This window comes from Brienomyrus brachyistius, chromosome 9 (genome assembly GCF_023856365.1).
Source record: "Brienomyrus brachyistius isolate T26 chromosome 9, BBRACH_0.4, whole genome shotgun sequence".
Taxonomy (NCBI): Eukaryota; Metazoa; Chordata; class Actinopteri; order Osteoglossiformes; family Mormyridae; genus Brienomyrus; species Brienomyrus brachyistius.
In genome coordinates, this window is record NC_064541.1 from 25,838,458 (window position 1) to 25,856,819 (window position 18,362).

At 50.2% G+C, this 18,362-nt stretch overlaps 1 protein-coding gene across 1 annotated transcript; it reads right to left on the reverse strand.

Annotated features, from left to right (window-relative positions):
- Window positions 1-1,319: 1,319 nt before the first annotated feature.
- rspo1 (R-spondin 1) lies at window positions 1,320-16,565 on the reverse strand. The gene is made up of 5 exons (XM_049025476.1): window positions 16,312-16,565; window positions 11,359-11,550; window positions 8,175-8,324; window positions 7,181-7,399; window positions 1,320-2,903 (listed from the first exon to the last, which is right to left on the reverse strand). Exons 1-5 carry the CDS (start codon window positions 16,403-16,405, stop codon window positions 2,728-2,730), a joined length of 831 nt encoding a protein of 276 aa, XP_048881433.1. The 5' UTR covers window positions 16,406-16,565; the 3' UTR covers window positions 1,320-2,727.
- Between the last annotated feature and the right edge of the window lie 1,797 nt (window positions 16,566-18,362).

Sequence of the window (18,362 nt, forward strand, 5' to 3'; positions counted from 1 at the left end):
GGGGGGGTTGCACTTGATTTCCCAATACCTCCCTGTTCCCAGGCCACTGAAGACATCCGTACACTTCTCTCTGGCATCTTTTCTTGAACCTCTGCCCTGGCTAGAATGATCTAGAATCTAAGAACTTTCCAGGAACCTACTGCCCACCCAGACATCAAGGAAATGCACCAAAAGAGGCACATAAAGGCAGGCAGCATTTTGGGCTCTTCTGAAGTACTTTTTGGTCAGAACTCACTTTCTGTTGGTTTTTTCATTGGCTCCCATTGGGTAAATGCAGGCAGTGAATGTTAGCACATGTTAATCGTAGACAGCCAGAGGTTCAAAGCTTTGTTCCTCCCAACAGAACATGACTCTGTAGGCTTGGACAAGGTGCTGAACTTGTCAAGGTTTGTTAAGGATTACAAACGTGTAAAATTATGTAAATGTAAGCAAGCTTTCTGGATGGGGAAGTCTTCTGTTCGTCCAGAGGCTGTAATTAATGTTTCAGTATTGCATTACCAGAGTTCTGGTGCCCCTCTGCGGCCCAGAAGTGAACTGTATTTAATGGCTTTTGTTGCACGTGTGTATCTGTGTGTGATCTCGCCCCACAAGTGGCAGGATGAATGAATAAATGGACGCATGGATGGATGCAGAGGGGCCTCGAGCTCAGGGAGGTGGCTCAGTGGGGTTGGGCCTCTGCGTCTGTGATCACATCACAGTCTCCGGTTCGTGTCCCATCCTTGTCATATCTCCATTGGGCCCATCAGCAAGACCCTTAACACCCAGAAAAGCCCCGGGGCACCAGATAAGTGGCTTAATGAATAATAAAATAATAATCACGGTGGAGTTTTCATGTTCTCCTCATTAGGTTGTCTCTGCATTCTCCAGGAAAGTTGTGAATCCCCAGAGGTGTGAATGGTATGTGTATGCCCTTCAATGGGTTGGTGCCCCATCCCAGGTTATTCCCTGCTTCGCGTCCATAGCTTCCAGTATAGGCTACAGACCCCCGCACCCTTGAATAGCAAAAGTGGGTATGGAAATTGTCTGCATGTATGAATGGTGTGTGTGCCCTGCGATGGGTTGGTGCACCATCCTGGGTTATTCCATGAATGAAAATTTTTTTATAAAATGTCTGAGGCTTACAAAAAAGGTTAAAAACTCAATTACTCGATTCTCTTGCACAAATGAGTAATAGCAGATCAGGTGCGGTTTACGGGGACTGTTCTCCACAGCCCCTCCCCTCCAGGCACGTGACCCCGAATGACCCCATGACTTGGAGCAGATGGAGACAGACACGCTTCATCTCTGAGACGCATGACAAAACAGAACAAGACACCAAGAGCGTTTGAACAGACACGCTTCATTTGTGTAACTGCTTTTGAATGTTTATTAAAGTATACGGTACTGTCTTTTACTGCAATATATTTAACCATCCAGAGCGTTCACAGAAATAATGAGATTTATAATAATAATAATAATAACAATAATAATATTTCTAATTATTAACAAACTGAAGTTGACAGTTATGTGTCTCCATCCAAAACAATGCACATATATTATATGATGCTAGTATGTGGGTGTAAATAGGTCCAGAGAAAGCGTAACAAAATGTGGTGATGATAATGATGGAGGATGAAGATGAGGACGAAGAGGACAACCATGGTGGCGATGATGGCAACAGCGCAGATAGCAATGTCAAACCCCGGGCTGTCTGGTCCTCTCCATCAGAGCCAACGATTTGCGGAAGCAGCCGTCGGATACATAAGACAGGAAGTGTCCTGCCTCCGATATTTTTGTAATACCACGTGAAAATTCCCAAGAGGCTGTGCAATATCTCGGACCCTGTTGCAGACATACATGGGCTCTGAGCAGCAGCAGATGGTTTATACAAAAACCAGAGGACTGCGGTTATTGAGAAGTAACTGTTACATTACAAGTGTCCCTCCTCTTTTGTCTGATTCGCTAAGCTGCAGGGCCTAACAACGATTGCGCACCAATCAGCACACATCTACACAGTCCTTTGTTCACCATGTACTTTCCAGAAAACATCATTTTCTCTTCTGAGCAATATTTCCTCTGAAATAAATGACCCAGCAATGGACATACTACCAGATTTGCTTGCTGCTGGTGTTTCTCTTCTCTTGGTTTTGAGAAGATATGCAGAACAATACAGATATTAATGAGAAGTTGGTGTATTTTTCTTTCTCCAAACAAACCACAAATTAGTTCCAGTGCCTTTCTTCTGTCTCACCGTAAAATAGGAATAAAAGTCTTTAATGCTGTTTATTTCCCCCCCGTATTAAATTTAAGCGACTCTGTTCGCTGCTACATGCGGGGAAGGTGATGGTAGCCAGCACTGCGGAGAGTGATCAAGAGAAGATGAACGGTCAAAACCACACAAAGCTTCGGTCTGAACCTGGGGGTCTCTGAGGACCCCCCCATCCTAATTTCCTGGGATGGTCTCCCATCTCTCGGCCGCCATCTGTCTGTCATTTAATGTACTCGGGAAAGGAGAAAAAGCAGGATAAACATATTTCGTGGGTCTAGTGACAGTGACGTCCCTGGTGGGGGGAGGCCATCTACCAACTGGGACGGAGCTCCATCGCTGCTCGCCGTTACCTCTCCTTGCCAGCAGGTCCTCTGCTCTTTCCATTCATTTCCGATTCATTTCGTATACGTGCAGGTGGGTGTGGCCTGGGCCCCGCCCTCTCCTCGTTCCCCTCCCACTTGGCCCCGCCCACTGCAGAGCTATTTGACGCCGCCGGGTGTGAGGGGCGGAGCAGCGGTCACCCGGTCCTGGGGCTTCTTCCTCTTGCCCCCACCTTTGCCTCCATCTTTGGCTTCCCGGCCACGGTTCTTGCCGTTCTCCTTGTTCTCTTTGTTCCGCTGCTCCTCCCTGCGCTCGTTCTTATTCTTCCCCCTGTCTGAACGGCGAGAGAACAGGCCCCGTGTTGACAGGAGTACGAACAGGAGTGTGTCGACGTGCTACCCTTAGGAGGCGATTCTAAGGCCGTGATTCATACACAAGGGCCAACCTTATTAGTCACTGATATGTTTTGAATCGGTGAGTGACAGGGGAGGGGGCACGACTGGGGTCCAATCACCTTTTAGCTGGGGCCAGTACCCCTGTTGCCCCGCGTCTGTATACACCCCTGGTTACCCTGCCGCCAATAAATGAATGGGCTCACAGTCAAAATTATAATGACACACTTCAAAAAAATTGATCCAGTCTGATTGTTAAAAAGCAGGGCACCGAATCACCGTTAAAGGCTGTCTTATCTTGTTATTGATATCTTACATTAAATGGCAGAAACTATATCAAGATAATGAGAGGGTTCTGGCCAACAAAGCCTGTCAGTTTACAATCTTTATATGCAAAATGACCGGATCCCTAGAGCTGGACATGAGATCCGAAGGAAACTGGGTAATGGGGGCAAAGTTCTGAAGTTGCGGTGTGATGGAAGAGGAATTTGTATCAGTGGAAACTGAACTTCCTTTAAACATGAAAATGCACCACATGCAGTCGACCCTCATTGTCTGTTAGAAGAAACATGTAAGACTTTTCATGTACACATTTCCACTGAGGAAACATGCACACAATTTATCAGTTTTTGACCTGCCTTGTGAGTATAATTGTATAAAAAGGTGCATGTTGCCAACCTGAATGTCTATGGAGAGAGGAATCCCACCTGCCTGAAATTCATCTAATACAGACACGAAATGCAGCACATTTAATCCATGCCATGCCATATAAATCAATTTTTTTGCTTATGCCCACCTAAGTTTTTCCGGTGCTTTTTTGTGCATTGTGACACCCCCACTGCGACACCTTCTTTTCACACAGTTTTGTGATGTGGCGCGATGCGGGCTGGACGAGCAGCTCTCTGGCCACCTTGCAGGCGTTTGCTGCATCCGTGCCAGTCAGTAGCTTTCAGCCGCGATGCCAGCTCGCTCACAGAGCCTGAACGCGCCACGGTGTTCGTACCGTAGGTGAGTTTGCGGCTTAACGCTCTTCACGGCACTAACACTGATGCGTTTTCGTTGTGTGAATTCCAAGTAGGGCTCTCATCTCGCGATCCTCAAACTCACTCCCTTGTCTCCCTTTCTCTCTGCGTCTCACGGCCCCCAGATAAAGAAAGCAGAGCCTGGGTCCGGCTGCCAGCATGGCCTCCCTCCTCCCCCTTTTTTGGGAACTGAGCTGTGTTTTTACACCATAACTACACGACAAAAAAAACAACCACGGCTCAGTGAGGGCAGCCGGCAGGCAAAAGACATTTTTAAAACCCTGTTTATCTGAGCGGGACGGAGCCTAAGGTAACATCGGTCTCTGTAAACATGGCAGACGAGCTGACCCAACTCCTCCGGGACACCCTCTACTCTCCCAGTTACACCCCAGCACCCCGACACCCGCCCCCCCCCCCCCCCCCCAGACGGCCTAGGATGTCGGCTCACACACTTTAAGTGTCTAACTGTCCTGGCACCTTAACACAGACATCCATTAGTGAGTCTGTCACGTTGTTCGTCCCTGAGAGAAAGCAGTTTTAGGGTAGGGGGGTAGGGGCAGAAAAGATGATGAAAAATTGGGGAGGGAGAATTTGAGATGGCGCTTGTGGTTCAGGCCTTAACCTCTTCTCAATTATATGGGACACGAAATACAGCACTTTGACAGCGCCTCATCTGTTCACGTCCCACGGTGAGTTATGATGAACTGCCCCCCCCCCCACCCCCCAAAGTCTGTAACCCCTATTTATTCAGCTGTGCTGTTGCTGAGAGCATGTTCCGACCACGAAGCTGATTGGCTGATGGTGTTTTTGGGCTAAAGATTCTCCCCATTGTTTCCCAGGTGCGGAGAGCTGCCTGCTCTCAGCTCCTGCCTTTTTAAATCCCAGAAAAGCATCCAAAGGTTGAGAGCTTGTTTCTGTAATCCCCGGGAAGGGTGCTTAGAAACCGCTTGAGGACAACAGTTGGGCGTGAAGTTCTCTCATACAGCATTTATTTGACGTTTATTAGAATGTGCACGCAAGTTCATCTCGGCGATCATGCTAACAAGCTTTCGACAGCTTCGATATTAATGGGCAGCGTTTCTTTTCACTCACAACAGAGACTCATGCAGTTAAATACGGGGGACCTGGAGGTTTTAAAGAGGACCTCTTGTGGCTGGTCTTTCTTGTCACGACAGGAAGCAAGACCATCCAATTATGCAAAGAAAGTCATCGCTAACAATCTGGCTTCACTCATAATCAGAGGGCTAGCATTGGCGACCACAGCTCCTTCCTCAGTAATTGTACGTGTCATTGCCTGAAATCATTTAGGATATCAGACCCGCTAAAGCTTAATGGGACAATTCGTTAATGAGGGGGTCGCCTTCTTAGGGAATCACCTAAAAACAATGAGGGTTTATTTTCAGACAGCAGTGCCCTCTGCTAAGCAGTCACCGGGGTGTGGCAGTCATGTGACCCTGCAAACCATGTACAGGGAGAAGGTCAAATGTATTAATCTACGTTCCCCCTCCGTTTGCATGCATTCATTATGTCGAAGCCAGGAAGAATGAGGGAGGGGATTCCAGCAATTAAAAGCAGAGCCCCCACAAACCAGTGAGTACAGAGACTCACACAAGTGTAAGCCCCCCCTCCCCACCCGCCGTGGTTTGGCGAGGTTACGATTCTCCGAGGCGTGTTGTACGGCGCAGAGCTGGAGCACCTGCCCCCGTGCTCCTCTCACATGTGCTCGCGCACCTAAACGTTTTGATTCTGTGCATCTGCGATCTCTTTTCATGGCACTGTTTACGATATTTCATTGTTAATTATTCTGTTGAAGCCAGAGCTGAGATTCCACCCAGAAGCCGGAGTAGATCAGCCAGTCCGGCGCTGTCCAAGGCGGGGGCCCACTCCTCCCTCAGGAATTAAAGGCAACCCTCCCCCCCCCCCCCCCCCCAGAGTGAAATAACTTTGAGGAATGGGAGAGGCACCGCGCTCGGTACGCGAAATGTTCCAGAGCCCAGACGGGCCTCTTTTGGGCCACGGTTCCACTCATAAAAAAGCGAAGCCCTGGAATGGATCGTGAGAGGCCTGCCATGCAACCGCTGCTGTAACCAGGGCGACGGGCACGCGTTGCGTGTTAAGGCACCATAATGGGCCTCGCTGGCCTTTACCGCTTTACGCCTTTACGGCGTCGCTGGGTAATTAGCAGCCGGCTTTCACCAGGTCCAGGTCCGGCCTCTTAGGAGACAGAAAGTCACCAGTAACAACCCAAACTGGAGGGTGATTCTGGGATTCTGGGAGGTGGCTGGTGTCCGAACATCATTTTTATAATAAAATGGATTAAAAATGCTATTTTATTTGATTTAAAAAATTATTTTTATGGGGGGGTTATGACTGGCTGACGTGCCCCCAAGTAGGATGTGGCATCGTCTGTGACCCGCACTGTCACTGCTACCTCGACTCACTCCTGTCCCTGAGGGACGTATATGTAGAGGGAACTCTGTGGGCGGGCAGGCAGACCACATACAGGGAATATAAGCCCCCACAAACCCGCATGGTAAATTCCACGAGGAGCTCTGACTTGACGGGTCCGATTTTCAGACAAAGTTGGGGGGGGGGGTTGGCTGTAAAAGCCAAAGCGGAAAATGTCTCCCCAGGATAAGAACAGCTGACCAAGTAAGAGACCTTGTGAAGTTAACATGGCCCAGATTTACCTTCTAATAACCTCTGAAATCCAGTTAGGCCGTAGCCAATAAAAAGGCCTTTAACCGCTGCTTTTCTGGGTTAAACCTAAATGTCTTTGTCCCTATAACCATCAGAGGCTGCTTCTATTGAAGGAGATTCGAGTCTTTACGAGGAATCGGGTTAGAGACGGTATTAATAAATGGCCTATCAATGACCAGTGTGTTTCTGGCCGTAGAGTAAAGAGGTTCTGCAGATCCGGCTGAAACGCGTTACAACCGCGGCACGTGAGGTTATCCAGTGAAATGTGGGGGTCGTCTGCGGCAGAGCCAGACCTGCCACACATGATGGATGCACGTGTGGGGGGGCCTTTAATGAGCGTCCGCGCGTGTGAATGAACAACCTGCTGCGTCCCGGACAGCCTGCTTAGCTCAAATGCACACCAGCCTCCGTGGTGTTTTGAACTGGTATCTTCTTTTTGGACTTCTTGATTCTTAATGTTAATTATTATTCACCCTCGCCCCCCCCCCCCACCTTACCTCCTTTGGTACAGGGTATCTTCTTTTGCGCCATGCACTTGCGGATCTCTGTCTCGGGGGCGCAGGTAACAGCGGGGGCCGCGGGCGAGGCGGCAGTATCCAGACTCGACGCCTGGATGGGCTCCCGGACGCGGGTCTGGGTTCCCTTCTTGAATCCGCACGTCTTGTTCTTTTTCATGCAGGACCCCCAGGGGCCCCACTCACCCAGCTCGCATTGCGCTGTGGGGGGGGGGGGGACAGGGAGAAGGCGGGGGTTACCGCACAGGTGAAAGCACCCAGAACTCCCTACTCCGAAAAAGTGTCGCCACAATGACATCTGAAGGACCCACCTTCCACGTAATATTTTTGAGCTGAAATCATCCCTACATCTGGCCTGCACTGCATTTAACCACAAGAGAAGAATTTAGACATTTCGCCTTTATAGTTTGGGTGATTCATATATATATATATGTGAATATATATATATATATATATATAACATTTTTAACCTCCGTCGGGGTTTGCCAAAGCATGGAGCAAGCTCTGGAAAAAAGACGGACGTAAAAGCTGTCCGAATAACCGGCTGGAGCGAGGGAGCGGACAGGATCATTCATTGGAGTCTCAAACATATTTATGGCGACTATCAGAAAAAAAAATCTAGAATGTTCTCCGGGCCTGTCTCCACGTGCAGCTCACAAAAAAATCAAGTGTGGGACAACTGAAAAGAAGTATTAATTCAGAGTGGTATTTGATATCTCGCAGCCCATACCCAGCTATGCTGTTTTGTTTTTCGGTGATTTCTGGGAAATAAAACATTTAATAAACAAGAAATGTTATGTCTGGTTGATGTGTTGTCAATTCTTTTATACATTCTGACAGAAAAAAAAACTGATCAGTGAAGAGATCAAGAGGTTTTATAGATTATGGATTTTTTTTTTTTTTTGTGACAGATGTCATAGCTAACCGTCATGGCGGATGTCGCTTAGCTAAGTCGGATGTGGGGGGCGTTACTCACCAATGCTTGCGCATTCTGTCGTCCCGTTGGTGGGGCTGAGGCCTTCGGGGCAGCTGGGGTAGCAGCGCCCCCTGTGTGAATATAAGCCCTCCTTACATTTTGTGCAAAAATTGCGGCTGAAACACGCCTCGCAGTTTTCAATCTTACACTCTGGAGGGAGAGAAACGGGAGAGAAGCAGAGGCGTCAGCTGCCGGGAGCCCAGGGCGAGGAGCACACACAGCCCCCGCCGGGTTATTAATAGCTCCGCTAGCTGATCTTCTGGGGGCTCTGGTCAGACGAGCCTCTGCAGCAGAGACGGGCATGAGGCGGGCACGCGGTGAGCCAGGAACATGCCAGCGGCGCGCCGCCATGTCGATAATCCAGGGGCTTAGTGGGCACTTTTATCCAGAGGCACTTAAGGAGAACCTGTCAGACTCCCAGATTCCCCTGTACAGTGCAGTGCGAAAGTCTCAGGCAGCCAAAGAAAATGATGTTCAAATGATCTTCATATTGGTGCAAAACTATGATATTATGTCTGTCAAAATCTATCATCTTAGGCGTTTCAAACCCTCTCCTAACGTCACCCCAGCATTTGCTGCAACCATCCAATATACCCACGTATTTTTTGTCTAGACCACTAACACACTTCATATAGCTGAATAATACCACATTGACTTAAAAAAAAAAAACTTAATTAATTAATTTAATTAGGGTTTGGGTAATTTAACAAACACATGGAATGGCTGAGGTACCCCTGAGGAGAGGTTAGGGAACTGAAGCGGTGTTCATCTAGCCATCCACCAAGATATCAGTAACTTTTTGGAGAAAAGAAGAAATTCTTATTACTTTTTATCGTGTTATGGTTTGCTTGCACGTGTTCTAATGTTAAATTGTGTTTTCTTCTCCGCAAATATACACTCGACACCTAGCCCAGATAAATAGCTTTTTCTTTTGACTGCCTAAGACTTTTGCACAGTACTGTATACAGTGGACTACTGGCGCTGGGGCTGCTAACTTTGTGGCGTCTGTTACAGTTACTCAGCTGCCAGGTTACCCGTCCCAAGCTTCCATTTCAAGGAGATGCCAAACACTCATGATTATCCTTCTGATTCGTCCGCTGCAGTGTCATGGAAACGTGAGGCAGTGCTTTCGGAGTCTGCAGCTAAGGCCGCCTGGGGCCTCGGAGAGTGGGAAGCCATCGCCTCTCCCAGCCCCGGGATCGGAATTCCACTGCTCTCCGTACTTAAGTCTGTGTATTTAAAGCAGAAGTGGTCCTTATTCTACATCCATCCCCCAGCTTCTGGGAGCAATTTTAAAGCACTTAGCACTGTCAGTGATACGAAACGTCCCACCCACCAGGTGTGGTGACGGCGGAGGCCGGAGTTTCCACGGAAAAGCCTTCCGGACCGAACCGAGGGATGCATTCCCATACTTTGCTTTTAGCGCTTTGGTCGTATGGACAGGTAAAAACATATAACGGAAAGCCAAATGGCTTACTGCGCTTTTAAGGAATGCAAATATTTGTATAATATCCAAGTCATCTACGCAAAAAAGGGAGGATTCTTTAAAAAAAAAAAAAAAAAAAAGAAATGTTTTCCTCCAGGCCAGAAAAGTTCTGGAAGTTCTTTTTACCCCAGCAGAGACCTCCAGTTGCATCCCACTGGTGGTGCCCCCCCCCGGCGGCCCCCTGTCCGCTGTGCGTGCTGGCCTCTCCTCTAACCCCTGCTCTCAATTACACCATTAAGCCCTCGATGGCAACATTTCACATCAGTGATGTCCGCAGAAAGCACTTTTACACTCAGCCGCTTTGAAATGTGCTCTTAACACAGGACAAATGTTGCTAACAAGACCTGGTGGAGGTCCGGAAGAGGGGGGGGAATCTCGGAAGTTTTCAGTTAATTGGATAATGGTGGTGCTCGGCCACTGGCGGGCCGGGCCGGAGGCAAAAAGCCACAGAACCAGGATTTCCAGAGTTGCCAAGGTGGTGACAGCAGGTCGACGTGAACGCAGACCCCAACTCGCGTCCTGGTCGGCTTTTAAAATGAACTGAGAACTGTTGAGCACCACTTAAATGCCCAGTAAAAATCTCTGCTGTGAAGACTTTCTTGGTGTTTGTCCTTTTTAAACTGTGTTCATCTGGTATTAATATATGATCTGGGCCTCTCTGTGGATCTGCCGTTCAATTCATTGAAGGAACTAAAGGCTTGCTTGCTTCACATGCCCAGTGGATGAACAGACAGCAGAAAAATCTTAATAATTACAAGGAATCGATATGTCGGATACTAGTTGCATACGCAGCCACAAAGCAACGTGGCAGGAGTGAGGCACATATAGCTCTATATCGACGCTCGTGTAGAGACCGTGGACGTGAATAAGGTCCAGGTGGGGTGCAGAGGAAGGAGACCTGTTTGAGGGAGGTGTCCTGCCCGCCCCAGACACCTTACTCAACATCCCGGGAGCACCGAGTAAGTTAAATCACACTGTAGCAGTATATTAGAGGAAATACACTGCAGTGAAAATAAAAGCTGCCCGCAATCTAATCCTGCAACAAAATTTAATGGCTACCCGCGGTTCTGCTCCATAATTGACTATGAAAACACGGCGGCATTGAAACTCGGATTTACAACCCGGCGCTCGGCTCCACGTCTGGCCCGTGCATCTTAGCGAGCTGTGACATTCACACGCACGCGCTCACCCCCCCTCCCCGTGTAATCCTGGGGGAGGAAATTAATAAAAATAATGAGGACGGGCATTCCTGCGGCCCGGTCCCCGATGCCGTCCCAGGATGAGCGAGGTGGGCCCGCCCTGGCCAAATGCAATCCCCGCTCTGCTTCTGGCATGAAAGAGGCTCTTTTGAGGCCAAAACAGAAAATGCAGACAAACAACAGCGAGTTTGCAGTGTTTTTGTTTGGATTCCCACCCCCCCCTTCCCCCAGTGAAAGGGAAACAGATCCTGGCTGGGCCACTGGCAGCTGTGGCTGAGAGATGGGCCGGTGCCCCGTGTCCCAGGAAACCCAGGGCCGCCCTAAACCATCGCAGCTGTGGGGCGAAGGGAACTCTCCGTGCCCTCTCTTCCCCGCCGCCATCTTTTTAGTCTTGAGAATGTCAAAAACGATACACCCATCCCCCCACCCCACCATATCTGCAAGGAGGCCTCCCCGTGGCATCAGTGGTTCCCGTGGCGACGGTAGCGGCGGCTCTTACTGTTGCACTTGTTCATGTCAGGGTTGCGGACGCCGAAGTATCCAACGGGACAGGAGGCCAGGCACACGCCGATCTGCCGAATGTCGCTCCGCTCCAGCAGGATGAACAGCTTGGGCATGCATTTCAGGCAGCCATTGTACTCGGAGCACAGCTCACAGCCTCTCGTGCAGGATGGCGGGACCTCCGTGCTTACTGGGGGGGGCGGGGGGGAGGCATGGGAGAAAAGGGCTTGCAGCAACACACCAAATTAACAACCCCCCCCCCTCCCAGAAACAAGCTGACATGCATATTGCAGAGCCTCCCCTTTCCTTGGCACCTCAGCCACTGATGTCCAGTACAGGTTTTCCCTGGTGAAACCGGTCACCTTCCTCCACATGGGCCCCGTAATCGCAAGGCTGGCCCCGTGACACAGTGCAGGCACATACGGGGCCGATTCTAGGATGTTTTTAACGTGTGGTGGCATAAGAGGAGCCAAAATTCATACAGAGAGGCAAGCCGTATCATTAGCCAATGATATGTTTTGAATCACTGAGTGACAGGGGTGGGGACTAATCGGCATTCAGCTCGGCCAGTGCCTCTCTGGCCCCGCCCCTGTAGCACAAAATGGCACTAGTGGATGCGGCAAACTGCCATGGCATTCTATATAAGAGCCATTTTATACCGTGATCGATCTTGAAAGGAAACAGCTTCCTTTGCCGTTTAAAATAACGTTTAACTGAGGATTTAATTACCATTTTGAAAACATGGTCTTTAATACAATATTGTGTTTTAAATAGGCCTGGATGTTCTTGACAGTACATTTCAAACTCGGGAAGAAAGACTGCAATTCGGATCATGGATCACGATTGTGTGTGGAAAAGATCCATGATATGACTTTTTGGGAAGATTTCCCACCCATCTTGTCCGAGTCGGTTCCATGGGAGACCGGGGTTTGATTCCCCAATTGGGAGAGCAGCGTACCATTTTGGGTGTGTGGTGTGTCTGTAGCCGGGTGGATGATTTCACCGGGGGCCCCTTAACCCCCAATAGCTCCAGACACTGGCTGTCTGTGCTCGTGCTCTGGGTAAAAGCTTCTGCTAAATGTAACATAAATGAATTCTGATAGGTGTTAACGTGGCCGACAAAATCAGAACCTTAAATCTGTGCAAGCCAAGCAAGTTTTTGGAGAGAAAGTGTCCATCCACACAAACACACTTCCGTATTGGGCTTAGGACTCTGTATGAAATTTTGCTGGATTTGGGAACACCTTACAGCAGCAGGCATTAGGTCCATGTGACGAGCATGGAAAGTGGGACTTTCTTCCATATTGCACACTTTCTGACGCACCCTAAACAGTGTTTCACCCTCTGGCTGACCCTCAGAGACACGCAAGGCAGAAAACTGCACTAAACGGGAAATCAGTGTGCAAACGTGACAGGGCAGACGCTCGGGTTGTTGTAACTGTACCAATGAGCCCCCCAGGGGGAGAGTCTGTTGACTACACACTACACTCTGCTGTCACCCCGTTCCTGCCGTATGTTTTGTCTCAGTTCTGGCTTCATGGTGCTGCGTGACCTGCCCCTCCCCCAATCACGCGCCAATCTCGGACCTTAGTGCTCTTCCTCCAAGGCCGCGACCAGCTCTGTGATGGTCTCTGGTTCCTGTGACTCAGACGGACAGCCACTCCGTTGCTTTTTTGTTCAGGTAACAAATTGTCTCTCCTTCGGGGAGCTGTTTGCCAGTACCCCCTGTTGTATCGATTACCGAGGACGGGAGACACCGGAGAAAGACGGATTTCCTGCTGCCCGGGAGTGACACACCGCAGCTGTGAAGCCGAACTCGTGAATCAATGGCTTAATTGCCAAGTTGGAGATCCCCGCCCAGGAGGAGCACCGGCAGGATGAATGAAAGTGCCGTTTGCTCCTCTTAGTGAAAATGAAAGATCGTCAGCTGCACCCTGGCCGGCTCCACGGGTCAGGATTCTGGGCGTGAAACCGCTACCTTCAGCAAAACGGACCCATCTGTGTAATCTTCAGGGCACTGGCATTTCAGCCTGTTCCATGCTGGTTTACCTTGGATTTGTTGGTTAAACATGTGGGAGACCAGTTAGTATCACTACAGAAATCGGGAAAGGGCTCTCATAAAAAAAAAGGAAAGCATCAGCAGTTTACTTCCTAATTTGGGTACCTGTTTGTCTAGATTATCGTTAATGTTATTATCGTTAATTGCAATGTACATGATGAACTGCAACTAAATGTATCGTTATTATTCTGATGTCACTTCCTCTATCCGAGTCCAGGGGACAGTCAGACTCCCATAGTGCGTCTGTGTTGAGAGGAACAGCCAAAGGGACAAGGGACATGCAGCAGTCACCACTTCGTGGTGCGTTTTTTTATCGTGGAAAGTGTACCTCCTCTACGACGCTCTCGCTGCTGTGTCCTCAGTGTGATTAATATTCTCCCGAAGGGGATCACAGCTGTCTTACATGTCCTCAGGCCCAAGACCTCAACCGCTGCGCCACCTGCTGTCCTCCGTGTACAGTCAGCATCGCGATACGCTGCCTCATCACAGTCACAGAATTTAATCTGGCTGGTGGGCAGTGGACAGCTGCCTGTACTCTCCGTGTTTCCACGCTGGTCTCACATCATTCGATTACAGACTAATGGCTACGGCTGTGGCAGGATTTAATCTGATTTGGGAGTAAACTGGTTACAAGTTCAGTCCTTAGTCATACTCCATTGTGGGAGTCATTGCTGAGAGCTAAAAGGCTTAGGGAGACCTTAACACCATTTAGTTCTACTTTAAACCGACAGAACAAACAACAACAAAACGACAAAGAGGTGTCATTGCTGGCTGAGCTGGATGATGGACGTTTGTCAGAATATGACCAGTACAGTAGTAGAATTACAGGGTTTACGGCCAAACGGTTGAGGTCCGAGTTCCAGGTCAAGCCACTGAGATTTGCCGGGGGAAACTGGCCCATTCGGCCGGGTAACGGCTCAGGCCGTAAACCACGTACATCTCTCTGGATGGAAACCCTGTGCTGAAAGGCACATAATAAATAGTGCGAGCTGAGTCAGAGCCTGGGCTCTCGTGAACCTCAGCGCTGGGTCCATCCAGCGGAGGCAGCCAGGGTCGGCTCAAACCGCCAAGAGCCATCGCACCCCGCAGAGAATGGGAGCGCAAACTGTTCCGCGGCACAATTCGCAGAGGCAGGTGGTGCAAAGATTATCAGGGAAAGATGCATGTTTGCGAACAGAAGGAGCGCCAGGTGATATTATAATAAAATAATAAACCAACAATGAGGGGGGAGAGTTTCGTGGAAGCAGAACGCCAAACCAAGTCAACCGTCTCTGTTTACATCCCAACTTTATACAGCCGTAACCAGAAACAAGCAATTCTGCGTGTGTGATAGTTCTGCGTTTCAGAAACATGTTATTATTGTACTTACGAGGGAAAATTCAAGTGACCTTTAAATATTGACACAACGGAACTGATATAAACACACGTTATTTAAAATAAAGGACTGTTTAGGCTTTTATAAACATGGCCTTGAGCTTCCTTAAACAGGCGCTCGAAAGCCGCATTGTAACAGGCAGGGCCAAACAGCGGGGGTGTCGCTCTCACTTTCGGGGAGTATTGCCCTCTTCTGCATTCCCTACTGTTTTAATGGGCCCATGTGTTGGCCACCATGAGACTCAAGAACTTCCTGCTACCGTGGGACCTGAAACATAAGGAGCGCCCAGAGTTTGATTGTGTATTTCAACCATTTCCGAAGCACATAAAAAAAAATTAAAAAACAGTCCGCCCCAAGAGCGTCATATAAGGACGACAACTTTTGGGTGGCAAGTGCATTTTTCTCCAGTGAGGCCCCCGGCACTACCGTCCACTGCCTGCAGAGGGAGCTGTAGCACACACTACGCAAATCCCCAGTCCATGTTCTGCTAACAGGCACGCAGCGCAAAGACATGGAAAAACTCTCATTACTTTGAAAGCGGAATCACATTTATCTCCTTTCGCCCAGGTGATCTCATAGCACAAAAAAGCCTGATAATTGCTCGTTAGATTGTCCTAGGCCCGGTTGCAGAAGTGTCTTCGATGCTCGCCTGCTCACTAGAATGGAGCACTAACACACCGGCACACACACGGGGGGATTTTCAACCTGCCGAAGAGAGTCCAGCGGGATCGTGGCACGACGCTTCTCAGCCCAGCCACCGTTCTGCTACACGCCCGCCTCACACGTGTTTCCTTTCACGTCTGTTTTCCGTGTTTTTTTTTCACTCTTTGTGTCTTTCTTGCCATTCGCCTGGTGCTCAGCCTCGTGCAGACGACCAGCCCCCGGGCTCCCAAACTCCAAGCCCCTTTCCCCGTATTCCTGGACCCGTCCGACAACAAGAATTCATCTGGCTTTGGCCAGACTCTTTCGTGGAAAAAGTATTATCAGGGACGGCCTGTCTGTTTACAGCTCGTGACATTACTAAACTCTCAACCCAGAATGGGTTTCCGGAATGGACCAGAACTCTCTGCAGGGCGGCAGCACGGAGCAGGGAGGCTGTTCCTTAAGGAATCAGGCTTCACAGAGAGTTGAGATCAACGTGGGACCAAAAAGTGCCGGACACGAGTACTGAAAAACTCTTGCTGGGGAGCAGACCCGCGTTTATATGAAATGAAGCGCTGCAGGTTTCACCGTGAGACCTGAAATGCACTAAGAACTCCTCATGCCTATAAAAAGGGCTTAAGGTGAACGGCAAGACCGGCGACCGGGATATTGTGGCAGGCAGCGGGTCACGCGCAGGAAAGCAGGGAACAGTAAGAAGCCTTCCGGGTGGAATCGTGAAGCGAATCGGAGATGGAAGACAAACAAAATGTGGGCTTTACAGCCACCTTTAAGAGGCCGTGGGAAATTTATGGCCCTTGGAGAGGGCTGGTGGGGGCTGGAGGGGTCGGCGGCGGCGGCGGTACCGGGATACTCACTGCGTCTGTGCCTCCTTCCTTTCGAGTCCTTGAGGCTGTCGCCGTAATCCACGGAGCTGAGGAAGACCACGGCTGCGAGCAGTCCAAGCTGCATAGTCACTGGCCAGCCGCGCGGGGTCTCCCCCACACAGGTGAGTGCTGAGGCCGCCTGCAGCCGCCACCGAATCTCACTGCTGGCTGCGTCCGCGGCTGCCTTCTGCTACGAGTCCAGACACGCCTGCGGCGTGAGCCATAACCGGTGGTGGGGGGGGCCGATTGTGGGGGGTGGGGTGGGGGTGTAGGCGGAGCAGCGCGCGTGTGCCGGGGGGGGGGTGGTCGTCGGCGAGGGAGAGCACAGAAAAGTGGAGTCTGAGCAGAGCGCAGCCCCACTGTGGTTCAACCCATGAAGACTGTTGGCTCCATCGGGGGGAGGCGAGGGTGGGGGGGCAGGCTGAGCTTGCGTGCCTCTGTGGCCACCGGGGAGGTGTGGGTGCTGGGTTTGATCCGGGGATGCTTCTCGTCGGCCTGGCAATCCGTTTGTCACTGCTGAGACCTGCCGAAGAGAGATGGGGGGGGGGGGGATGTCACACTCACAGGTCTTCCCAATGTGAGTGCCGTTAAACCCCCTATCTGCGCGGATCAGCCAAGCGCAGTGGCTTTATATCATCACCCCCTGCTGCAAAACACATGAAGAGAGAGCAGGTTGGAGTCGGCGCAGGTGGGGTTCACGAGCCGGCAGGGAGTGACGGCGCAGGAAGGACGCCATGAGAAAGCCGTCCAGTTTATTGGCAGGTTTTTCGAGAAAACCTGAGCAGTTTTGTCAGTAGCTGCAGACCACTCTTCTGGTACTTTCTGCAGAGACAGATATGATCCCTAACCCTTCTATTGGCCTGGAGGAAGCATGGACCCTAACCTAACCCTGCCCTATCCTCTTACCATTTTTCACTTGCTTGGTTTCACTCTTTTCTGGTGCAATTTGGACTAACCGGGTCAAGGGGCTGTGATTGAGGCAGAAGCCACCCCTGTGATATCAGGGTAATGTCCCCCCGTGTGCTGACCTTCCAGGCTGGTACCCGTGGAGGGGTGACACTGGGCAGGATTCTTATGGAAATGGCAGAAAATACACCCGGCAGCATGGCGTCAGAGACTGGCAGGGAGCCGAGAATGGGGGGGCCGTCTCCATTACACAGGAGAACAGTGACACCTGTGGGGGGGGGGGGGGCGGGGGGCAGCCGTGTTCAGGGAGAATGTAGAACATGTGTGACTCCTACTCGTGGAACCCGGCTCGCAGGGGCTGCTTATGTTCTAGCAGCATGCAAGGATCCCGCCGCAGTACCGCTGCTTAGAAAAATGCGATGCCGCCGAGCCTCGGAAACTTGACATCGCCTCAGTCTGCGTTTCTGACCAGTTTTGGGCGATATTCCAAAGAAAATGCCTAATAAAGGGGCGGGGGGGGGGGGGGGGGCAGCTACAAGGGGGCAGAATGAGAAGAAACATCTTAAGGCAATTAGTCTGTATATCGTTACACCGTAGATGAATCCGTGTAGCGTTCAGCTGAGCGGACAGCTTAGCCGCCAGCGGCTACGGAGGAGAATTCTGGGGGAAAACGCTGTTAAAAAAGGACAGTCACTATAAAACATCATTAATTATTACGTGCTCACAAGATAATATGGTGCTTACATAACCTCGCGGTACACTAAAGCATGTTTTGCAAATCTTATTGCAAAACAAATGATTTTCGGTAGGTGTGTCCAGTGCACATGTGTACATACACGTGTACACACGCATAAACAAATTCCACAATAGGCCCAAACAAATATACAAAATGACACTCATACGCAGACAGACACGCTTCAGGAATCTTGAGTATTGTCTTTGGTCGCCGCAGCACCGTGGTAGAACCATGCTTGGCGGGTGAGGCTGGGGGATGCAGCCCCTGGCACAGGGCCGGTACCAAGTTAGCCCATCCAGCACCACCTCTGCTGTCTATTGCCACTCCCGGACCACAGAAGTGAGCCCCTCGCTCATGGAGTCCATCAAAGTGACACCCTCGCAGACAAAAGGCCACCAGC

What these genes read in the sequence shown, in the direction of transcription:
- rspo1 (XM_049025476.1), bottom strand. Translation starts at nt 16,405, where the DNA reads ATGCAGCTTGGACTGCTCGCAGCCGTGGTCTTCCTCAGCTCCGTGGAT. An exon ending in TGACATGAACAAGTGCAACA is followed by an intron (nt 8,325 to 11,358) that starts GTAAGAGCCGCC and finishes CTCTCCCTCCAG; the next exon opens with AGTGTAAGATTGAAAACTGC. An exon ending in GACAGAATGCGCAAGCATTG is followed by an intron (nt 7,400 to 8,174) that starts GTGAGTAACGCC and finishes CCCCCCCCACAG; the next exon opens with CGCAATGCGAGCTGGGTGAG.